Source organism: Lissotriton vulgaris, chromosome 3_1, assembly GCF_964263255.1.
Source record: "Lissotriton vulgaris chromosome 3_1, aLisVul1.2, whole genome shotgun sequence".
Taxonomy (NCBI): domain Eukaryota; kingdom Metazoa; phylum Chordata; class Amphibia; order Caudata; family Salamandridae; genus Lissotriton; species Lissotriton vulgaris.
The window spans coordinates 751860114-751885041 of record NC_141689.1 but is presented as its reverse complement, the minus strand read 5'-3'; the positions used below and the strand labels follow the sequence as shown (position 1 = coordinate 751885041).

The 24928-nt window shown below is 46.6% G+C and overlaps 1 protein-coding gene across 2 annotated transcripts in view; it reads right to left on the bottom strand.

Moving 5' to 3' along the window:
* The window catches only part of DMXL1 (Dmx like 1), a 2236090-nt gene that overhangs the window by 1144289 nt on the left and 1066873 nt on the right, over positions 1-24928 (bottom strand). For both annotated transcript variants that reach the window (XM_086961064.1, XM_086961065.1), the window contains exons 21-22: positions 14772-14869; positions 3089-3254 (exon numbers count right to left, since the gene is read on the bottom strand). In XM_086961064.1, coding sequence (XP_086817190.1) covers positions 3089-3254; positions 14772-14869 — 264 coding nt within the window. The remainder of the gene's footprint in view (positions 1-3088; positions 3255-14771; positions 14870-24928) is intronic.

The window sequence follows — 24928 nt, the reverse complement described above, 5'->3', positions numbered from 1 at the left end:
ACCCTAAAGGTTCATCATTCCCTTCCTCCCCAGAGGTGTCCTCATCATCCTGAGGTGGAGGAGATTGTGAGGGTGCTGAAGATGGGAGAGATGTGGTGTGGAGGAGGAGTTGGACAAGAAATCCTTAAAGGAGAAGTGGCAGTGTCACTAATTATAAGGTGACCTGTTTCTGGATCTATTTCAAGAGTTTTTTGGGTTGGATCAGGTCGAAAAAGCTCCTCCTATGGAGTGTGTTGTTTCAGGGCTGATTTTTTCGGGTCCGACTGTTTGTGTGGCACATGTTTTGGAGTTGTTTTATGCTCCTTAGGTTTGGAATCAGGGGTTTTCTTGGGTTCTGAAGGTTTAATTGGGGTCTTTGGAACTGGTTATTTGTTTGGTCCCGATGATTTTTTGGGATCTGAAGGTTCTGTGCCAGTGGTCTTTGGAACCGGTTGTTTCTTTGGTTCTAATGATTTTTTCAGATCCGAGGGTTCAGTGTCAGTGGATTTCGGTGCCAAGTGCGCAGATGTGGAACCAGGTTTCGGTGCAGACGAAGACAGTGGTTTCTCTTTGGGTTTGTCTTATGTTGTTGGTGCCGGGGGACGGGTTTTGGTATTGACAGTAGGCTGGCTCGATCCAGAGTGGCCTGAAGGTTTATGTGTTGACTTCTTTTCCGGGCCCGAAGTGGGGCATGGGAAGTTTTGTCCCGGTGTGCACTTAGGGCCCGAAGGTGAAGGTGTTACTGAAGCCTTTTTATGGATGGGTGAGCGGTTCACGTCAGTACTTACGACTCGCTGCTGTGGAGTGATGTCTTTGACGTCAGAGTCGTCCGCTTCGAAGTCGCTGATGTTGCCCTCTTCGATGTGCTCCTGCTCCGGTACATTGATGCCTTCTTTGAAGATATCGTCCGGTATCGATGTTGATGATCGAGCCATGCTTCTTTGAGCCCGAAGATCCCGTATTTCCTTTTTGGAGCGGAAAGAGGCACAAGCTGGACAGTCTTTGGCCTCGTGCTCTGGTGAAAGGCAGAGGTTACACACCTCATGAAGATCTGTGTGTGGAAACTTGGATCCACATTGAGGACACTTTTTGAAAGGAGTCCTTTTCATGAGCCAAAGGGCCTGATGGCGCAGGTAGGTCCGAAGGCCTGTGTCGAAGACTGGAACCGAAGAATTCAAGTTTCTAGAGATGCACGTCGAATGGGAAACGCAATCGAATACAATACCGAAGAAAGGGTAAAGGATTGCGCATCTAAAGGTAGAAAGATAATGATGCCGAAGTGGAGCACGCCGAACACATCGAAGCCCGATGGTGGAAAAAAACAATCTGAAGATGGAGTCGATGCCCATGCGCACTATTGTCTAAACGAGGAGTCACTTATCTTGGACTTCGAAAGACTTGTTCCAAGACAATAACTAACTGCAAACATCCGGGCCAAACACCATATTGTGATCTATGCATAGTGTGTGATCTGCAGCTCATATGTCTTGAACATAGGCTTTTCCAAATGTCTCCTTTCTCAGCAATATGTTGGGGAAACCTAAAATACGAACAGACTTCGGACCTCCATCATTCCTGGAGATGACCAAGTATATCAAAGAAATGCCATTTTCTTTAAATGGCTGCAAAACCACTTTTTCAGTGCCTTTCTGAAGATGACTTTTGCTGCCCATCATAAAGAGGTTTGTGTGAAGCGAAAGAAAGTGGGAAGTGGAAGCAGCAACACGTGGCAGCTTTATCAGAATTGGAAGAACAAATCTATCTTGTACAGTCTGGAGGACCTGCTAGTCCAAAATTATATCTACAATTCAGACAAATCAGCTGTTCAGTGTCAAATGTTTATTCTTAATTAAGAATCTACAAAGGTTTTGCAGCAGGAAAGTGACATTGATCGAGTCAGACTTTCTTATACTGCTGAAGTCATCTGCAAACAGATGAGATCTTCTTTTGCCTTTGAGAACATTTTCTCAAATACATCTTGAACCATTGTTAGCTTTCGGATAATGGCATCTTAAATAAGCTTATCTGATGTAACAAATATTAACAACCACAGTGCACATGGAACTGATAAAGACTCCACTTCTGTCTTTGATATAGAGTCCATATTGAAACCTAGCCCTATCAACTCCAAATGCTACATCTTAAGTAGTAGACTCAAAGTCTAAGTTCTAGGAGCCTACTTCAAAATTAATCCAAACCGTGCCTCTGGCGACTCATTCTTAGTGGCTGCAGAAAGTGGGACAGAAGGATTGTGCTTTGCAAAGATCCCCAATATTGCATGCTAAAAGGCTAGCACCTGTGACGAAACTGACACAGAGGATGGCAAGGGAACCTCTTCTTTCAGCTCAGCTTCCCCAGGATCAAACCATGAAGATGCTGAGGCAGTACTGCTTCTCTATTTTTTGCACTCCTAATGGGAGGAGAAAAATTTATTGAATTGCAAAAAGCCACTCTGGTCATTTATCTCAGACATTTCGCCGAGGGGGCTGGAGCCAGTGAGGGCTGTTTTTAACATTCAAAGACTACCAACAATGTAATTCTCCCCATCTCCTCAGGCGTTATGGAAGCAGGCAGAGTGGAAGCATATGGAGAGTTAGAGAGAAAAAGAGATTCAGAGCAACTGAGCCAGAATGAGATTGAGAATGAATGAAAAGAGACATTAAGGAAGCAGGGGTGGTTTTGAAATTTGTGCCAGTGCTTCTTTTGGTTCCCTTGTGTTTTCTATGCTTCTAATGCTGCAACCCATTGGTTCTCCCAAAAAGGCATCTGGACTATGACTTTACAGCTGGCAAAAGAGGCAATAAGTCTTGCTACCTTGAAACCTTTATATGCATGACAACAACAAAAGCAGTCACTACGGAGGTTGTTACCACCATTTGACATCACCACTGAGAGCATGGTTTAGAGCCTTAAAAGTGTGTGCAGTACAGTCATCCACAATCAACACGAAGACTACTATTTATACTTTGCTAATAAAATGCTATGAACAAAGGGTTAATAAAAGCAATGCAAATAAAATTAACAATTCTTCACTTATCATATAAACACTTGAAAGACACACCATAAACACTGCACTCAAATTAATTTATCTTACAACGTTGCTATTTACCTCCACTGCATCTTTTAAAGAACCAGCCAAAAGGAAAAATGCAGCAGAGTGTTCAAAACGTTGTTTTCCCAATAGAGAAAATGCATTTTTTAAAGCTGCTTTACGCCACCTGTCCTCATTAAAGTTGTGCCCAAAAAATTGTGTCATTTTCGTATCTTGTTGAGACCTAAAACATAAAAACAGCAGAAAGGCACATTAAAAATTAAAAGCAGGTACAACTGGAAATATAACTATCTGCATAGCAAGAGAAATAGGATTCTATGTTACAGAATTTTATTTAGTATGTGCTTTTGTTAAAATCCCCATCTGCCCTATGAACTTCAAATTCAGTATTCAAGAGATAATCATTCAAAATGCTCCTTCATAAAGTTGCAGCTTAGTTTGACATAATTTTGTGTTACTTACATCACAACGATGTATAAGCAGTAAGTGCTGTATAAGAAGATATCACATAATAAATTACATTCTAATTAAATTACATCTGCAGCTGTGAGGGCTTGTCTTCATGGGTATTGCATTCTGAACTTGGAATTCACTCGTGGAAAATTTCCAGTATACCTATGATGTCTAGCAACATTGAAGACAATGCAAAATAAACATATTCCTAGTAGCGAATTCCATTACATCATGCAGTACCCTCAATTGTTTTGTTTTTTCAGACTCACTTTCTTAAATGAGCGCTTAAGCACTAGCACCAGCAAAATATCTGTGTTTATACAATGCAATAAACCTTGACTCCAATTAGAATGTTCAGGTTTTGCTCACACTCAAAATGCCATGCCTGTGTGGTTTCACTTTTGAGCCTTTTTTAAAGGGCCAGTGGTTTAATACATTACTCTCAATCCTTACCTTAGGTGAAATCTCAATAGGGTCACCATTAGACTCCACATTATCGGTGAGTCAAGCCTTTCTAGATTCAAAAAGAGTGGCACTGCCAGCAATGATCTGATCTCATTGCCAGGCCGAACCACTGTCAATTGGGCTTCAAGCCAACTATACTTCTCAGAGGTGCTGTGTAGGTCTAAGAGCACCCCATCCATCCTAAGCTCACCAACAGGAAAAAAAGCCTACGGTGATGCGAAAAGCTGTCATGAAAAAAATCTTTACTATGGAACTTTCAGTCACCTCCATGAATGAAAAGACAGATTAAGTAACAAAATAAAGTCAATCAACGCGGTCCGACATATCCTACTTCATTCAAAGACTCTACATTTCATAAAAGAAGTATTAAGACATTGAGTATTGACTTGAAAAAACCTAGGTTGGGGCAGAATTATTGTTTGCTTCATACGAGGAACACAGAACTGGAGGACACTTAAGATACAACATTGGGAATTTTATTGGTGTGCTCACAAAGCTAGAGAGAGTGGACATGACGTGTGCATAATAAGACCACAAAACCTTTCAAGTCTAACTCGCAGGCCAATTTACACCAATTTCTGGAGGCATTGTAAAGGAGGGCACATCATCTTGGAAGCTAAAAAGAACAGTCAATTTATGTGTAAGGGCGGGGAGAGCGACCCTTGACCTTGCCAGGTAGGTCGCCCCCCCGCTGCAGCTCCACCAGCGCCTGTGCCCTGCATCCTGATTTTTGCTGCCCATTCCTGGGCGCTACCTAAGGTGAGCCCGTCCGCGCCTGGACCGCGCCAAGCGCCAGTACCCCTGGACCCTGCAAACGCCACAACACCAGACTCCACTACGACGCCAGCAGCCTCCACACACTCAATGCCGGCCGAAACCACACCTGCTTCCAGGCAACCCTGAAACTGACCCACAGACCCTTCTCCTGCCGCACCTACAGCTTCACCTGCGACAGAAGCACCAAACCTCCAAGGACTGGACCCAACCACCTCCACTGCATACTCCTCAACACCCCCTCCGCACACAAACACGCCATTGAGTTCTGGGATCTGCTCGACACCTCTGCCCCAGACGCTGCCTTCCTGACCGAGACCTGGTGGAACGAATCCTCGGCGTCCAACATCGCCATAGCCATCATGGGAGGCAACAAAATCACCCGCACAGATCGCGCCAATGGAACCGGAGGAGGAATAGCCATCGTCCACAAGTCCACCCTCAAGGTCGCCACCCACGCAGACGACAACCTCAACACCGCTGAACACCAACACCACCCTCAGAGGAACACTCATCTACAGACCCCCCGGGCTCAGTTCAGCGACTCCATCGCCGACCTCACCAGCACCCACGCACTCGCCTCCACGGACTACTTCCTCCTCGGGGACCTGAACTTCCACCTCGAGAACAACAACTCCAACTCTGCCACCCTGATCAATAACCTCGCCAACCTCAGCCTCAAACAACTCGTCACCGCACATACCCACGCCACCGGCCACACGCTGGACCCAGTCTTCTCCACTGGCACCCACGTTGCCTTCGACCACATCACGTAACTCCACTTGACCGACCACCGCTGCATTCATTTCACCTTCAAGAAACCAGCCACGCACCACCGCACCTAACAGCTGCCTCGAGAAAATGGTCAACAGGCAATTGGCCCGCCACCTGGAAGACAAAAACATCCTGAACCCGTCTCAGTCTGGATTCAGACGAATCCACAGCATCGAGACAGCCCTCATCGCTGCCACTGATAACATCAGGTGCCAACTACACAACGACGAAACATCAGCCCTCATCCTCCTGGACCTGTCGGCCGCCTTCGACACGGTCTGCCATCGCACTCTAAAGACACGCCTCCTAGAAGCCAGAATACAAGAGAAGGCCATTAACAGGACCATGTCCTTCCTCTCCGGAAGAACCCAGAGCATCCTCCTCCCACCCTTCCGATCCGAAGCTACGGACATCATCTGCGGCGTCCACCAGGGCTCAGCCCGACGCTGTTCAACATCTACATGGCCCCCCTCGCAAAAGTGGCCCGCCAGCACGACCTCAACATCATCTCCTACACCGACGACACCCAGCTCATCCTCTCCCTCACGAAGGACCCACACACCGCCAAAACCAACCTCCACGAGGGAATGAAGGCCATCGCCGACTGGATGAGGAGCAACCGTCTGAAGCTGAACTCGGACAAGACGGAGGTAATCATCCTCTGACCAACCCCCTCAGCCAGGGATGACTCCTGGTGGCCGACAACACTAGGAACAGCACCAACATCCACCGACCATGCACGCAACCTAGGATTCATCCTGGACTCCTCCCTCTCCATGGCTAAGCAGGTCAACACCGTCTCCTCCTCCTGCTACAACACCCTCCACATGCTCCGCAGGATCTACAAGTGGATCCCGACCGAAACAAGAAGAACAGTGACACAGGCCCTCGTCAGCAGCAGACTGGACTACGGCAACAAACTCTACGCAGGAATCCCAGCCAAACACCTACGACGACTACAAAGCATTCAAAACGCCTCCGCCCGACTGATCGTCAACGTTCCCCGCCGCAGCCACATCACCCCCCACCTGAGAGACCTACACTGGCTCCCCGTCGACAAGAGGATCACCTTCAAGCTCCCCACCCATACACACAAAGCACTCCCAAACGCAGGACCAGCCTACCTTAACAGCAGATTCAGCTTCTACACCCCCACCCGCAAGCTCCGCTCCGCCAGCCTTGCCGCTGTCCCCCGCATCTAACGAACGACCTCCGGCGGAAGATCCTTCTCCTACCTCGCCACCAAGACCTGGAACAGCCTCCCTACCCACATGCGGCAGACCCAAGTCCTACTGGCCTTCAGAAGACGCCTCAAGACCTGGCTCTTCGAGCAGTAGCAGTAGCAGCACCCCCCTCCCCTCAGCGCCTTGGGACCCTCACGGGTATGTAGTGCGCTCTACAAGTACTCTGATTGATTGATTGATTAAGGGCTACACAATCCACCAGGAACCTGATTTTTCATTTCAGACTAATCTTTGCACAAGACCAAAATGCTGGAAAACTAAATATGGTCTGCAAGAGCCCACAAACATGCTGATCACTAATGATATCAAGTCCAAAGACTATACAAACCCTGTTCCGCAGGACTTTTTCTTAGATGTAGATCGTTACTCCAAAAAACTGAAGAAACAAAAAAATGCCTGGATACCCTCATGGGTGATAAGCGAGCTATAGAAACTGACACAACATAACCATAGATAGTTCTGATTTTGCACTTTGAATTTCCATGATGTGCTGAATGTCTTTTTGTCCTCTGGGTAAATATATAGATACCAGCTGTCCTCAATTGACAAGTTACTTACCTTCAGTATGCCCTATCTGGTAGAGCCATGATCTAGCTGCAGATTGCTTACCTTCGAATTTCTCAGATGTCAGACTGTATATTATTATTTAGGATTTGTAGAGTGTAACAAATCATCCCATCAGGGATCTCTTGGTACCTTTGGCTGCACAGTACTGGTAGCTAAGACAGATTTGCAGTTTAGAACAGCCAGGATTTTAGCTGCTTCTTGAACTGCTCCAAAGTTGTGCTGGCTCGAAGCTCATCCGGCAGACGGTTCCAATGGAGAGAGGCTAGATGAGAGACTGCTCGCCCACACATTTTGGCTTTCCTAATTTTGCAGGGACGAGGCAAATTCTGATTGCTAGATCCAAGTAAGCGGGCAGGATATAAGGAGTTAACTTCTTCCTTAAGTATACCTGGCCCGTCCCCTGCAGTGCTTTAAACACAGTTGTCAAGAGCTTAAACACTGCTCTCTTCCTCATGGGCAGCTAGTGTAGAAGTTGCAAGAGCGGGCGAGACGGGGTACCCACTGGTTTGGTAAGGACCATTCGTACTACTGTGTTTTGCACTACTTGTAGCCTAGATGCGAGATCCTCCCTGATTCCTACTAGTAGTGAATTACTGTAGTCTAGTCTACTAACTAGTAGTGCCTGTACTAAGTTCTCTCCTGTCTCCAAAGGGATCCATGGAAAAATTGTCCACTGCATCGCATAATACCAAAGCAAATGCCTGATACTGATTTCACATGTTCCTCCAGCGAAAGCTTGTTATCAATAATGATTCTCAAGTTCTGTGTCTGTTCCTTTGGACTAGGTGCCTCCCCAAGTTCCACCGGCCACCAGTCCGGGGACCATAACTCAATAGCCTTCCCAAACAAGAGAATCTCAGTTTATTGGAGTTTAGCTGAAGGAAATTCCCCCTCATCCAGGTGGCAATTTTCAGCATGCAGGACTAAAACTTCGCTCTGGTTTCTGCTGGGTCTGTCTCGATGGGGATTATCACCTGAGTGTTGTTTGCATACAAGATTGTCTCAAAACCACAAGATCTAATGGTGGCAGCTAGCGGAGCCACATAGATGTTAAATAATGGAGGGCTTAAGATGGAGCCCTGCGGGACCCCGTTGTCCACTGCAGTGGTCTGAGATACAAATGTGTCTAATTGGACACATTGTGTTCTGTTGTTAAGGAAGCTCTGCAGCCATGTCCAGGTCAAACCTTCAACACCAATCTCTCGCAGTCTCTCCAACAGGACACTGTGAGAGATGGTGTCAAAGGCTGTCGACAAATCAAGGAGCACAAGCATAGTGGGCGTCCCTCTATCCAGTGACATCCTGAAAGAATCTGCGACCTCCACCAAGGCACTTCTGTGCTATGGCCTGCACGGAATCCTGACTGAGAGGGGTCCAGTAAACTATGCTGTTCAAGATAGCCTGTGAGTTGTTGATTTATCAGAGTCTCCATGACCTTAGAACAGCATGGGAGGAGGGAAATTGGTCTATAGTATAGGATATGTAAGTTTTTTCTTTGAGCAATACCCCATGCGCGTGGTAGGTCTTGTCGGTCAGCTCCGGGAGACGTCATCGGTGCAGTCTGCACTGTTGTGACTACCATATCACCAATATAGGCACCACCTCAGCGTGCTGATTTCAATTACTTTTCACAACTTTCTGCACCAGAAGCACGGAGCCATGAGTTGCACTTAATAACTAGGGCCCTGAAAGGTATCAGCCGTGACTCTAGAAACCTACCACTGTGCAGGTAGGATGGGTGTCTCAGTAAGGAATCATATCTCTACCAGATAAAGTGTTACAGAAGGTAAGTAACTTGTCTATCTGGTAGAGACGTCTAGCCTGCAACTTCCTTACCACTGAATAGATACACAAGCAATACTGTCTCCGGAGAGACGGCGGACAAGTTTGGACCAGCAAGTCCTGCAGGACAGAGAGGCCAAAAAGGCCGCCCCCGTGGACTTGATTGCCCAGGCAGTTGTGCTTGGTAAACGTGTGCAGGGATGCCCACTTTGATGCCTGATAAATGGCGAAAACTGGAACTCCACGCTGCAAAGCCATGGTGGCAGCCTAAGAATGAGCCTATAAGCCTAAAGGAGGCTGCTTTTTGGCCAGAGCATAGCAACTTTTGATTCAGAGGATGACCCATTGCAAGATAGTTCACTTCTGCACTGCAAGACCTTTCTTCGTTCCAACGTACCTCATGAAGAGTTGGCCGTCCACCTGGAACTCTAGTGCAGTCAAGGTAGAATGACAAGGCTCTTTGTGGGATCCAGAGAGTGGAGTCGCTCCTCTTCTTTAGAGGGGAGCAGAGAAAGTAGACAAGGAGACATATTGATGGTTACCACTTTTGGGGGAAAAAGAAGCCCTAGTGCAAAGCTGAAGGGGTAGCCTGATCGAGGATCGATGCTCAGTTGGGGAACCTTGAGATACCAAACTCTTTGTGCCCAGTGCAGAGCCACAAGAATGACTTGGGCCTGGTTGCTCCTGATCTTCTTGAGCATTATGGACGAGAGTGGTATGGGCGGAAAGGCATATAGGAGACCTGAGTTCCACTCAAGACAAAAAGCGTCACCGAGCGAGAGCCACATGGAAAACTCCAGGGCGCAAAACTGCTGACATTGCGCGTTCTCTGCGGAGGCAAACAGATCTAACCAAGTCTCTCTCCACTGTTGAAAGAAACCTTGCACCACCTCCGGATGGAAAAGTGATTCGTGATCCGCTACGCATTGACAGGTGAGTTTGTCAGCCCTGATGTTCAGAGAACTTGCCAGGTCTTGAACCACCAGGGATATGCCCTGCTGTTCCAGCTATGTCCAGAGGTGCAGGGCCTTTTGACAAAGTGTCTATAGACTCACCCCACCGTGTTTGTTGCAGTACTACTTGGCGGTGCTGTTGTCTCTGAAAACTTGAACCAGCTTTCCTTTGATTGAATGAAGATCTCCACCCTTTCCAGATGTCCACCCCATCCACAGAGTGATGCATCTGTCACTACTGTGTGGTCTGGTTGGGGAAGAGAGAGGGGTCTGCTTCTGACCCTATTGTGGGTGGTAAGCCACAACTACAGGTCCTGTGCAGCTCCCTCCAAGATCCCACATATGTCTGGCATGTGTCACTAGAAAGAAGCAGCAGGCCATAAACATCGGAATCATAGCTTGAATATCATGAGCTCGCAGTTCAGGAGGATAGGCCTGAAACTGTCCAGAACAGCTCAGCTGAAAGGGAGTGTTTGAGAGGGAGTCCGGTGTGCCTTCAGCACATTGATAGTTAACCCCCTTTAATAGAGGAGGTTCTCCATAGTCTGGAGGTGAGAGACTACAGCCTGGGGTGATACTGCCTTCAACAGCCAGCCTTCACGTAGGGGAAGACAGACTAGCACCCATGAGCTGTGACCACCGCCATCACCTTGGTGAACACCCAAGGGGCACTGGTAAGGCCAAAGGGGAGCACACTGGACTGAAAATGCTTGTCGCCTACCATAAACCCAAGGTAGGGCCGATGTGCAGGCAGGACAGGAATGTGAAAATAGGCCTCCTGCATGTTCAAAGCTACCATCCAGTCTCCTGGGTCTAGGACAGACAAGACCTGAGCCAGAGTGAGCATCTTGAATTTTTCCTTTTTGAGGAAGTAGTTGAGGCTCGCAGATCAAGGATAGGGCAAAGGCCGTAGTTCTTTTTCGGGACCAGAAAGTAGCAGGAATAACAACCACAGTCTACTCCAGGCGCCGGAACCCTCTCTATGGCTCTCTAGGCCAAGAGACTCATGACTTCCTCCTGAAGCAAAGTGAGATGGTCCTCCATCAGCTGCTCGTAAGTTGGTGGCATGGAGAGAGGGGTAGTCTGGAAGGGGAGGGAGAAGCCTCTTTGAACCCACCTGTCCAAAGCGATGTTCTGCCAGTGGTGCAGGTGATGGTTGATCCTGCCACCAATTGGTCGCCCATGATATGGAAGAGCCGGACTAGGAAGGTTTGGAGGCTGAAGCTGCAGGGAGGTGGGGGTCTGACCAAACCTCTGGCCGTCAAACCCAAAGGGTTGGAACAAGTTCTGCCCATGCTCGCATGGAGGTTGCTGAACTTGGGCGGTCTTGTGTCCAGGGTATGGCTGGCACTCCTGAAAGCCCCTTCCATAGCCACAAAGGTGTGAAAGGCAGACGGGGACGTATGGCCATTGAGAGGTCCAGGGACTTGGCCGTAGCCCGTGAGTTCTTAAAGCACTCCAGCGCCATGTCTGCCTGTTTGCCTGGTCTCCACAAAAACAAGTGCCACTAAAGGGCATGTCCATGAGAGAGGCCATGACATTCCCTTATAAGTCAGAAGTCCTCAACCAGGCACAGCCTCAAACAGCCACCACCAGTGGGGGGGGGGGCAGTTGGGGGGGGGGGGGGGGTGGAAAGCAGAACAGAATCTGGAGAGGTATCCAGGCACTTGGCCTCACCCAATTCCTTAAACCAGTCCATTTCTTGGTAAGGCTGGTCTTGTAAAGGGACCAACAACCCCTTCAAATCTTCATCCATTCCCTGCCTTTTAGGATAAGGCTAAGGAAACGTCATAGGACCCAAGAGTCCGGCTCATCAGGAATTAGAATGGGGCTGGTGCCACCAGGGGCGCCTGTGGCATAGGGAGTCTGTCGTGGTGCAGAGGAAGGTCGCTATGGCACGTCCAGTGACGGTCTGGATCCATCTCCAGATCAATGGGGGTGGGGGAGGTCAACGGTGCCAGAGCTGCAGGCGCGAAGCCCAATGGAGCCCTCTTTGAGCCTGCCTCGGTCCAGAAGGCACGGCAGTAGTATCAAGCGACCCAAATATGAGGCATATGGCCTCATACTATTCTTTAGGATGTACGGGGGTATCTCTGGTTCCTGGAAATGTGGGGAAGCATGGATCCGACCCAGGCACATGTTCAGGAGAATGGGGCCTAGAACGCAGAGACTCCTCCGTCACGTCGCCAATGGACAGGGAGAAATCAAAGCATGCTTGGAATTTATTTGTTTTTTTTGTGCTGATTACCTGACTAACTTTATGACTTTGAGTGGATGACAAAGACTTAGGACTCCCAGACCAGTGCTGGGACTGTGAACTAGACCTCCAAGTAGAGCAACGAGGTGCTGAATGTTGGGCTGCATGCAATTTAGGGAACACTCCCTCAAAACTTTCAGAGCCATGGCCCGGCAGTCAGAGCATGACTTTGAGTCGTGGTCACGCTCTAGGCATCAGGAGCAAACCAGGTGTGGGTCCATCACCAAAATGGCATTGTGACAGGCGCTGCACGGTTTGAACCAGGAGTCTTGTTAGACATGAAGGAAAACATACACCAAAAAAAGGAGTCGACAAAACGTCAAAAAAAGCCTGTCAAAAAGTGACAGAGGGTAGCTCTCTTCGTGGATGTGCACTGGGTGGCTCAGGAAGAAAAAACTGACGTCAGCGCACCGAAAAGGTGCCTATATAGGTGACGCAGACATCACAATGGCGCAGACGATGCGGACAACATCACACAGAGTCAACTGATGCCACCTACTTATTGCTCGAAGAGAAATCTTCCAGATCCTGTCTGATGCCTGGTAAATTCAAAGGCAATGAATCTGCAGCTAGACTTTACCATTAGATACCCATTTTCGAGGTGCCATGGTGCTCTCTACCTCTCTCACTTCCACAGGACTTCTATACAATGATCTTCCTTAACTTATTTGGTGCTTATCTTCAGGAGTGTCTGGCACTGCCCAAAAAAAACATCTCTTAATATGATATCCACCATATCGTTCATGCTACTTACAGAACCCTATTGCTTGGTCCTGATCTTGCCTCTTTCTATATTAAAAACCTCACTCTACAGTGGCTCACAGTCCCCAAATTAGGCATACTATCTCTCCCATTGAGGGGCTCATCTTGACCCTGGCATCCGATCCTGCTCTTTTCTGCTCGCCTGACTTTGGAATCGTGTTCCTGTTTCTTTATCCATGTCGTTATCTATTCTTCATGTCCCTTGTGCCAACACTCACATGGTCTTTGGCTGGGATTACAACCCACCGATCAAAGATGTATTCTAAGTCCCTGCTTGCCCCCTTTCCACTGTACCTCCTACTTCACCTTCTCATCCAATTGCATGACATCTCCACCTTGCACCAGCTTCCTCATATTTTAGCCCATCTTCTTGTTTAATTAACTGTTAGCTCAAATTCAGACTAGGGCTGCTCACAAAGTGGCCCACAAAGCTCACAAGACAGGTGTGTTTTGGCCTGCTGTACACCCTGATATTTTGAGCAGCCCCCCATATCAGCTCCTCAGTCCCTGTAAAGGCAAGTGTGGTGCCTCAACAGGTGCACTAAGTCGACATGTCAGCTCCTTCTGTCCAGGAAGCATATTTTCCATCTCTTGAACATGCTGCACTGTTATCTATGGAACATTTCAATATAACCTCCTTAAATATGAAGGCCCTTTCTCACTATATTAAACATAAGAAAGTATGTGGATACTTGGCCACAAATTCACCGGATATACTGCTTCTTTAGGAGAGACACATGTAGCAAGAAATAAGAAAATGAGAACCTTGGTTGGTACGGTAGTCAGTAGTAGCCGATTCGCTCCTACTCTTTTTTCTTCTAATTCTTCCTAATTGTTTAGTTCGGCTCTTCAGGAAATATGTCTTCTCTAGGATCAATTAAATGTGGCTATACCAAAGAGCAGGTATGCATTTGCCCAGTTAGACTTCTCATTGCTTCTGAAGCTATTAGTGGAATTCAGCACCAACTGTGCAAATTTAGGGGATCACTTAATTTAAGATGTCGACTGAAACACTGCCATCAACACAATTCTCAACAGAATAAGATAGTATGATAAAGCTGATGTAATAATAGGACAATGCTACAGAATGTCGTCAGAAACTATGGCATTTTACATCCCTGTTGCTTAGATCACTGCATAGATAGGGAAAAACCCATATTTAAATGGTCTATGGCTCATGTTCCAGGATTAATTTCTCTCTCATTTCAGGATCAGCAGTATATGATGCCGCCCACTGTTCCAATCCTATTTCTCCACCTTAAGTTAAAAACAATCACTTTAATCAAAGTAGGCATACAAGAATCATCTTCAGAAATGCTCAATGGACTGAGCATTTGGTGTCTGTATCAGCCTGCTTGCATGCCTTGTGAAGGGCTAAGAGTGCACAAAACACATTTAAGTGCTGGCCATGTATTTTCCTTTTTTTATGCCCAATAATACACCTTTGCTGTCTGTGTTGCCTTGGAGTTTAACTGTTCGATTAGTGAGATTTATGACTTTGATAAGAGATGCATATACTTCATATAATTAATATTATTGTATGAATTTACAGACTCTGAATCTTGAATTAACGAAGCCATGCTTCAACATATTTAATAATGATTTGGCTATAGGTTTTTTAATGCAACTAATTGAGGCACACATTAATATAAGACAATAAACGTAACCATAGGTTTTAAAAATTCCATAAAATTTCAAACTTTTTTTACCTGAATAATCCCCAAACCACAGCTTTTTTCTTCATCGCAAGGTAAAAAATGGCTGCATCCAAGGGGTCATTATTTTTCTGAAATGCTGCTTTGGCTACCTGGAAAGATTAAAAAAAAAATAGTTACTTGTATGAGATTGCATTAATCTTTTGAGTCTTTCATGTGAGATATCATAAGGGACCTTTCAACTTCAGAATAAGAACCAGCACATTATTCAAGAGAAGAAGTGTTAAGGGACCGAGCTCAATTGAAAAAAAGGACAAATGTCAAAGCTGGGTTGAGGAAAATATGCACAATATTAAAAATAAAGAATTATTTATAGAGAATATGTTTCAAAAAGTGGCTGGCCTATCCCACACATCCTGAACTTTGAAATATTAAGAAATTATTACTGGTAAACGACGACGAATGATGCATTGTGTTTGACATAAGTATGAAAAAATAAGAGGTAGAAGAAAACAGAATTGTCAATTTATAAATGTCATTGTATTTTTTGAATGGTACAAATATGGTCACAGACCAGGTAAAATAAGATAACATGCAATTAAATTCCCCTGAATTTTTAAGGTAATCTTGCATAAAAAGGTAAAAGGCACGCAATGGTAACTTGCCTTATAATTAAACTGAAACACTAATAGACTTCAGCTAAAGGAATTGATTTTTTTTTATACATAATAGGTATTTACTGAGGATGATTAAAGAATGGGTTTGGAAAATAAATACATCTAAAGCTCCTGTTGTTTTCAAGGGTATGGCATCTTTCAATGATCACAAGTTCTTGATTAAGATATGGCAGTCACAGGAAAATCTGTTTCCACATCACCCTTGAGTGGCTCAGAGAGTTGACAGGCTAGAATAGCAGGGTCATAGTTAATAATGCAGAGGGCTATTAATCTGAGATTTCTCAACAAGGAACATGGTGTACCCAACTGAAAAAGATAGAGCTGGCTGGGGCACTGGATAGGATATGTTGGGTTAGTTAGTTTTCAGTTATTTGGAAAAGTAAGGCCAGTCAGCCGAGGGTATCAGTGAGATAGTCTGCACTACACTGTCCACTGCTTTTCACACAGCAAAGTAGGGCAGAGGACAATGAAAGCACGCTAGCATAAGCTAACATTAGCAGACGAAGCTTAGCGTAGGTAGAAAGAAAATGCCCTTTAGTAGGCTAGGTCCAGCAGCAGGCCACAGTTGGAAGAAGAAGAGGGCTGAGGGAGAGTGGGCCAGATGAAAGCTGCCAAACAGTACAACATGCTGCAGAATACCTAGTAGTGTGTAATGACATAAGGAACCTGTGGACTATAAAGCCCTATACAGCGTGGCAATTTAACTAGTGAATTATCTTTATTTCTCCTTCTTTATGGAAAAAACTAAAATGATATCACAAATGTATTATATATGAAGATTATCTGCGTGGAATAGTGTGCTGCAAGGACATTGTAATTGTTTTTGTTCTACTGAGACAATTGTCCATCACTCGGGTTTAAGTGGTTACGTTTTGAACTATCTTTCTATTTATGTGGCTTTCAAACCATAGAAAGTTATTTGTGGCTGTTGTAGGTTTATTTTAATTTCTTCACAATTGATATGTAGATTGATGATATGATATAATGTGCGGGTCCAACTTAAAAGGATACACCACTGAAGGAGCCAAAACGTAGAAAACTGTATAAGCTTTGATCTCTACTGTGAATATGAAGGTGACTAATGTGTACTGTTGTTATAGGGTGATGTGTATGTGTGGCTTGCAATGGATGCACTATTGATTTAGCAAACACTGAACCATCTGGATGGATTGTAGTTAGTTGATTGAGGTCTCCAAGAGTTGTCTCCTCACCACTGGTATTTGACAGGACACCACAATGCAATAATAATAATAATCCACATTTGTAAAGCGCACAATCACCCGTAAGGGTCACTAGGCGCTGGGGGGCGTCGGGAAGATTAAGCAAGCTATTGCCCAGAGTCACATGGTGCTGGGCTAATCTGCCACCGGTGCTGGGGATCGAACCGTGATCCCCAGATTCCGGAGTCAGTCACCCTAGCCGCAGCGCCACACCTCTTGAAGGGACATAAAGGGTGACTGGACCAAGGCTGAATCAGGAAGAGGATGGAAGACATTGAGTTCAAGTCAACAGCCCCACCACCACCCCCTGGCTGGCAGGTCACGAAGGCTCTTTTAGGGAAAGAATAGTTTCTGGCAACTATCAAACATGACAACCCTGACCCCTCAGGAATCGTGGAAACAGTACTGTACTTTTCACTCAATCACTTGTGCTCACCTTGTCTCGGCGAGATACACAGACTAATCAATTGAGACATTTTCAATAAGCATTTATTGAGCGAGCGTCATTCTAGTGTAAAATATGTGTGCTGCAACAACCATAACACAGAAACAGATATAAACGATTATAAGCACCAAAAGAGTAAAAGGATGGTAGATTTCTACCATAGTGCTAAAAACAATAGGTATACCCAGGTATATAGATACATGCCAGAAAAAATACATACTCCTATGATGCTAACCCTAACTAGATGTACCTAAATGTACCTAGCATGTATGCAGGTTTAGAGCCAAGAGTCCCCCTAGTAAAGAACCAACCCCATTACCTGGCGAGAGAGAATGAAGGACCCCGTCTTGTCCTCGAATGGACACCCTGTGAGGGATGTCAGCCAACTGTGTGCTGGAGTGTCTGTGTGCAGGAGCTTCAGCGTCTTGTCTCGGTGTGTCAGCATGGAAGTCTGTCTCCTCTGCCCGCCACAGCAAAGATATGGTGTTCATATACCCAAAGGTACCTTCAGGGGTTCTACCTTGCTTAGTCATGTTGGCCGAGGATGACGAAAGGGATGTCCCTTATACATAATTATTATGCAGAAGATGGTGGTCCTGCTGTGATTCTGAGAATCCTCATGCATAATAAATGAGGCTACTTTTCGGAGAAAACCACACAACATTTATGCAGCACCTAACTAAGTAAAAGGTCAGCACAAACCAGTAGAGAGTTGCTTAGAAACACAAAGTCACTCCCATTATGGCCCAAACTACTGGAGAGGTATACACCCCAGAGGACAATGTCATTGTGGAACCCAGTAACTTTTCCAAATATTAATCCCCGTGACTGCCTGGTCAAGGAAGCACCAGTGTTTTTCTGTGCATGGGTGTTGCCTTTCCACCAGGAAGTTTAATTGAGCTGCCTGGTAGTAGTGCAATAGATGGAGTATGCCAAGCCCATCCTTTGCTAATGGAAGGTAAGCCTGTTCTCGTGCCATTTGTTGCATGTTTACAGCCCCAAATGAAGGCCTCTAGAGTGTGTTGGATTTTATGCAGCTCTGACAGGGGGGCTGCAGTGGTATCGCCTGCACTTAGAATAAGTTCTTGGGTAGTAGGGACATGTTGATGGCAGCTATTCGTGCTACTCAAGAAAGTGGTCCTCCATGCCAAGATTGTAGCAGGGAGCGTGTAGTGTCAAGTATGGTGGCGTAGTTATACAACACTGCTTTTGCAATGGTTAGGAGTAGGTGAATGCTTAGTAAGGGGATTCCCTATGTAGCGCAAGTGAACGGAAACGTCCTGGCTAGAATAGCCTGATCTTCCTATGTGACAGTGAGGTTGAAAGCTTGCGATTTGGATGGGTTTACTTTAAACCCAAAGGCCCTCTCTAATCGCTCGAGTTCCTCCAATAGCGGAGGCAAAGACTGATGCGGGTTGGAGATGGCTAAAAGCACATCATCAGCGTATAATATTATCTTGTAGGATTTGCCCACCATTTAAACCCCTTATATAAGGGGGTTGCCCCGTATACGCTCTGCCAGCCGCTCCATATAGAGTGCAAACAAGAAAGGTGAGAGCGGGCACCCTGGTCGTGTCCCCTTAAATACAGGAAAGGGTTAAGATATCATGCTATTAACGTGAACTGCTGTAACTGGCCCATACCCATCACTGGAACCGAAGCCCCAGACCTGTGGCCTCTAGGACCAGCTGTAAAAAGAGCCAGTGCTCGTGGCCGAACGTTTGTTCAGAGTCGTTGGAGAGAGGCATTGTGGGGACCCTGGATCTCACAGATTTATCTATAAAATTGACTATATGCTTGCTATTATCGCCGTATGTGAATACAGGGACAAAACCTGATTGGTCCAGATCTATCAACCCAGACACGAGTCACCCAGGTCTAGTTGCCGAAATCTCAGAGAATAATTTTGCGCCTACATTTATTGGGATATGGGTTGGTAGAAAGCGCAAAGTTTGGAGTCCTTCCCAGGTTTTGGTAGGACTAATAATGGACGATTTCATGGTCTATGTGAAGGCACCTTCTGCACTAAATGAGTTATACAGGCGGGCCAGCAGAGTGGCAAACATTTTGTAGAATGCAGCTGTGAACCCTTCCTGTCCTGGGGCTCTGTCTTGCTTGAGCTTTCCTATAGCGTCAAGAAGTTTTGTGATGTCCGATTCTAGTGATGCAGCTGTAAGGTCTGGGAGTTTCGTGATGGGGGCCCACTCTAAGTATCTGGAACAGTCAGTATGGGAGAGCGGGTCTGCACTATAAAGCTGTGTGCAGAACGAACCAAAATCTGTCTCTATTTCCGAGTCTCATGTGAGGGGATGAGAGGTATGCCCTAGTATATGGGAAATACACTGTTCATGTGTCTGCGCACGTAGCTTATGTGCCAACAGTCTTCCCATTTTGTTTTCCCCTGCATTGTATCATTGTTTCATGTGCAGAAAAGCATATTCTGCTGGATCCATATCTAAGGCCTTGAGCGGTTTCCTAGTTATTGCTAGTTGACGTTGCATCTTACGTGGGGAAACATCCTTTACAACGCAACTTTTACCACGCAGTGCTTTTACATCGCAACTTTTACAATGCAAACCATTACAACGCATTGCGCTGGGGGCGCTCTAGGATAGGGAATAGATTTAATTTACTATCCAACACCTTCCCTACTATCCACTGGGACTGGAGTTGGAATAGTAAATTAAACTATTCACTATCCAGCACCCCTCAACACTATGCGTTGTAAAGGCATGCGTTGTAAAACTTGCGATGTAAAAGCATGCGATGTAAAAGCATGCGTTGTGATGTCATACATCCCTTACGTGAGCCCACACACCTATGGGACTTCATCAGCTCCCTTACCTGTGTCTCCAATTCTGAACGCTTGGCCATCCTCTCATTGTTCTGTTGTGCCAATATTGCTATATAGGTCATCCTTATAACCGCCTTGAGGGCATTCCAGATCATCACTATCTTAGTATTAGGGGCATAGTTAATCTCTGAGCAGCAGGGTGCAGGATAGCAATATAGGGTCAAGGTGCCACATCTTAGTGTTGGGCAATAGTTGGGCAGATGCAATCCAATCGTAATCGGGGAGTGGTCCGATATAGAGGCTACCTCAATATCCGCGTGGGTTACATCCATCCAGAAGTGGGCAGACACCAGAGAGTAGTCAATTCTTGCATAGGACCAATGTGCCCCTGAGAAGAATGAGTAAGCTCTTGTATTGGGGTTGAGCGATCTCCATATATCTAACAGCCCTGCATCTGCTATCCACTGTAATCCCTGTGAGCAAATTGCTCCTGACGGGCCGACTCCAGAGGGAGATCGATGTAGCTGTGTGTCCAGTACTAGATTTAAATCTCCACCTATCAGTACTTTGACGTATCGGAAGGTAAGTACCGTCCACACTACCCGGAGGATAAAAAGCTCTTGGTGGTCAAAACCCTTGGGGGTCGTTCGGCACATTTATGCATACAACTGTAAATGTGTGATGGTGAAATGAGAACCTCAAAGCTAGCATGCAACCTGCTATTTCTGAATGTAGCTGTAGGACTTGCCCCTGGATATGAGTGGATAGTAAGATCGTAAATGTGCAAAAATGTAAGGTACGAGCGCACTGTCGTTTAGTTAGAAGTTTATATTTTCAAAAAGTTAATTTAGTCAATTTTGCAGCGTGCAGAAACAGAGTGGCGCCTCTTGTCGTAGGCGTCTTAACTGAAAGCCACAATGTCGTGCTCCCCATTCAACCGTTTGAGAATCCCCTGTTGCACAGCTTGTAAATCCTTCTGGCTATACCAGAGTTCCTCCAAATATTCAACCAACAAAATATCATTTACTTCTTTCGAATTTATTTCATTCTTAAGCTTTTCAAAAGTTCATTTTTCATTTGTAAATCATTTTTTTTTACGGATTATAATCACTTTCAATACATTCGTCCAATGCATTTCGGTCATGTTTGACCTTCATCAGGGACAATCAGCTGAAACAAGGTGTAAAAATGCCAATCAATGAATAGTTAAATTATCGTTTACAAGCATCTAATCAAACAAAACATTGTGATCGAAATTGTGTTCAAACGTGATAAACCCAGTGCTTAGGTGCTGTGTAACGTGCATAACAAAAATAATGCCCACTTGGCACTCACTTGTGCTCATGTTCATCAATCCTTCAATAACGCATCAACTGAAAAGTACGACATGACTGTAAAGTAAAATAACATTGAGCAACTCACTTTCACTCTTAAAACAGTTTGCTGTTTTCAAAAACCACTTATCGCAATGTTTCTAAACTTAAGCACTGGGTTTATCACGTTTGAACACAATTTCGATCACAATGTTTTGTTTGATTAGATGCTTGTAAACGAGAATTTAACTATTCATTGATTGGCATTTTTACACCTTGTTTCAGCTGATTGTCCCTGATGAAGGTCAAACATGACCAAAATGCATTGGACGAATGTATTGAAAGTGATTATAATCCGTAAAAAACAATGATTTACGAATGAAAAATGAACTTTTGAAAAGCTTAAGAATGAAAAAAATTCGAAAGAAGTAAATGATATTTTGTTGGTTGAATATTTGGAGGAACTCTGGTATAGCCAGAAGGATTTACAAGCTGTGCAACAGGGGGTGCTCTCACAGTTGGATGGGGAGCACGACATTGTGGATAGTAAGATCGCCATCTCGCCTTTTTTTCTGTGCCAGAGGACCAGTATTGGCAGTCGAACCATTTTCACTGCATCCAACTCCAGTCCTTATGCAAGTGTGTCTTTTGTAAAAGACATATTGCATTGGCAGCACTCATTTGCGACAATAAAGCTATCTTCTTTGCTGGGGTGTTCAGTCCTCTAACATTGAGGCTTACTGTCTTAACCATGGGTATAGGGGATGTATCTGTCAAAGATGCCAACTAAGAGAGGGGGGGGTCACCCATGGTACCCATAAACATGTTGAGGTGGAACAGTTTAGGAAAGAGATGGAGTGCATTGACAAATAGAAAAGACATAATACAAGAAAACAAACATAACCAAATACACCCACTGGTGTTCACTAGGCGAGCATGTAGTAGGGGTCCATGAAACTGCCCATTTGCGCTCGCCAGCAAGGGGAATCCCCTCCACTGCACTCCCTCTGCTATACTCCAGTCAGCAGGGTGGACCAAAGTTCACGCTGGGGCACCTGCGACAGCAAGGGCTTCCAAATGTTTATGGAGCTTTGGCAGCTCTCCGTTGACTGAGTCCATGTGCAACTCTGTCACTCGATTGCCTGATCTGGGAATGGGTCTCGTTTAATGAGGTGTTGTAGGAGGGCAGTTCTCTATCTAAGGCTCTCTACTGCAGTTGGTTTATTCATCGTTTCCGACACCAGGAGCACAAGTTACTACTTGTGTAACGATATATCTGTAAGAGACATTAGTTAGTGCTAGATTCCTTACCTTAGAATAACCCCAGGCGTCAGACTCGTTTCGGAAATTTTTGCGTAGCAGTACCCTTGCGCGTCGGTAGGTGTCATCTGCGGCTCCGCGTCCGTCGTCGGTGGCGCCGTGATGACGTTGTCGGAGTACTTAGACGCCGCCTCCGCGTGCTGACGTCAGTTCTAAGACACAGCTTTTCCGCGCCAGAAACGCAGAGCTATGCTAAAAACCAACACTGGTACCTTGAAACTAGGGCCCTGAAAGGGGATGACCTTAACCCTAGATATCGGTTCGCAGAACGGGGAGGATGGGTGGGTCGGTAAGGAATCTATCACTAACTAATGTCTCTTACAGATATATTGTTACACAAGTAGTAACTTGTGCATCTGACAGAGATAGGTTAGTGATAGATTCCTTACCTTAGAATAGATACCCCAGCAATACCAACCCCGGTGGTGGGTCTGCGAACCAATAATCACACCAAAAAGTCCTGGAGGACGGAACGGCCAAAGAAGCCATCCCTCTGGACTAGGCTGTCCAGGCAATAATGTCTTGCAAACGTGTGCAGCGAGGCCCACGTAGCTGCCTGGCAAATGTCCTGCAAGGGCACTCCTCGACCCAGGGCAGTGGTAGTCGCCGTGGCCCGAGTGGAATGAGCCCTCAGTCCAACAGTCCAACAGGGGGTTCCTTCTTAGCCAAGGAGTAGCACGCCTGGATACACAAGATGATCCACCGCGAGATGGTCCCCTTGTGTACCGCCTTTCCCTTCTTGGGGCCCACGTAACCAACAAAGAGTTGGTCATCCACCCGGAACTGGCGTGTGTGATCTAGATAGTAAGAGAGCGCACGTTTTGGGTCCAGATAGTGGAGCCTCTCTTCCTCTCTCGAGGGATGCAGAGGCGGAAAGAAGGTGGGCAAGGTGATGGATTGCCCGATGTGGAAGGCTGTGACTACCTTGGGCAGGAAAGAGGGCCTTGTCCGCAACACAACCTTGTCCGGATGGACCGAAAGGAAAGGAGGTTTACAGGATAGAGCCTGGAGCTCACTCACTCTCCTGGCAGAGGTATTGGCTACCAGGAAGGCAGTCTTCAAAGTAAGAAGGCGGAGAGGACAGTTGTGAAGTAGCTCGAAGGGAGCGCACATCAGAAAAGTAAGACTCAGGTTCAAGTCCCACTGAGGCATCACAAAGGGAACAGGAGGGAACATGTGTGTGATGCCTTTCAAGAATCGATTAATAATAGGGGGCTTGAACAAAGAAGGTTGATCAGGCAGCCTCAAAAAGGCTGAAAGAGCAGAAAGGTAGCCCTTGATATTGCCCAGAGCAGAGCCCTGCTGGGCAAGAGAAAGAAGAAAGAGAAGAACCTCAGAAAGAGTGGCAGAGAGAGGATCCCTAGCCTCTGCTGTGCACCAGCCTACAGATCTGTTCCACCTGCAGGCGTATACCGACTTTGTGGAGGGACGCCTGGCTGCCAGAATGATGTTACAGACTTCAGGAGGCAAGTCAAATGGCCTCAACTGTCGCCGCTCAATCTCCAAGCATGGAGGTAGAGACTGGACAGGTTCGGGTGGAGGACCATCCCCTGCTGCTGCGACAGAAGGTCGTCCTGAAGAGGCAGACGAACCGGGGGATCGACTGACATACTGAGTAGCTCGGGATACCAGTACCTTCGTGCCCAGTCCGGAGCCACGAGGATGACTTGTGCCCGGCCGCGCCTAATCTTCTTCAGCACTCTGGGCAGAAGTGGTATAGGCGGAAAGGCGTACAACAGACCGCAACTCCACTCGCTACGAAAAGCGTCTCCGAGCGAGTGCCGCCTTGGAAATTCCAACGCGCAGGCTGAGTTCGTCCGCCCTGGCATTCAGAGAACCTGCCAGGTGTTGAACCACCAGGGGTCACGCCCCGATGTTCCAGCCACTGCCAGAGGCGCAGAGCCTCTTGGCAGAGGGTCCACGACCCCACCCCGCCCTGTTTGTTGGAGTACCACATGGCGGTGGTGTTGTCCGTGAACAACTGCACTACACTCCCCCGGACAGAGGGGAGGAATGCCTTCAGTGCAAGACGAATCGCCCGCAGCTCCAGAAGCTTGATGTGGATCTGGGACTCCGCCGGAGACCAGAGGCCTCTGATCGCCACCTCTCCCATGTGGCCTCCACAGCCCTGGAGGGACGCGTCCATCACAACTACGTGCTCCGGATGGGAAAGGGAGAGGGATCTGCCGCTGACCCAATCGCGGTCCGTGAGCCACCACTGCAGCTGTCTCGCAGTGCCCTCCGAGATCAGGACATGGTCGGACAGGTTGCCCTGATGCTGGGCCCACTGAAACTTCAGGTCCCACTGCAGAGCCTGCATCCGCCAACGGGCGTGATGCACCAGAAGGATGCAAGAAGCCATCAGCCCCAGAAGCCGCAGCGTCAACCTGACCGAAACTCGGGATAAAGGCTGAAAGATTGGAATCAGAGCCTGTATATCCC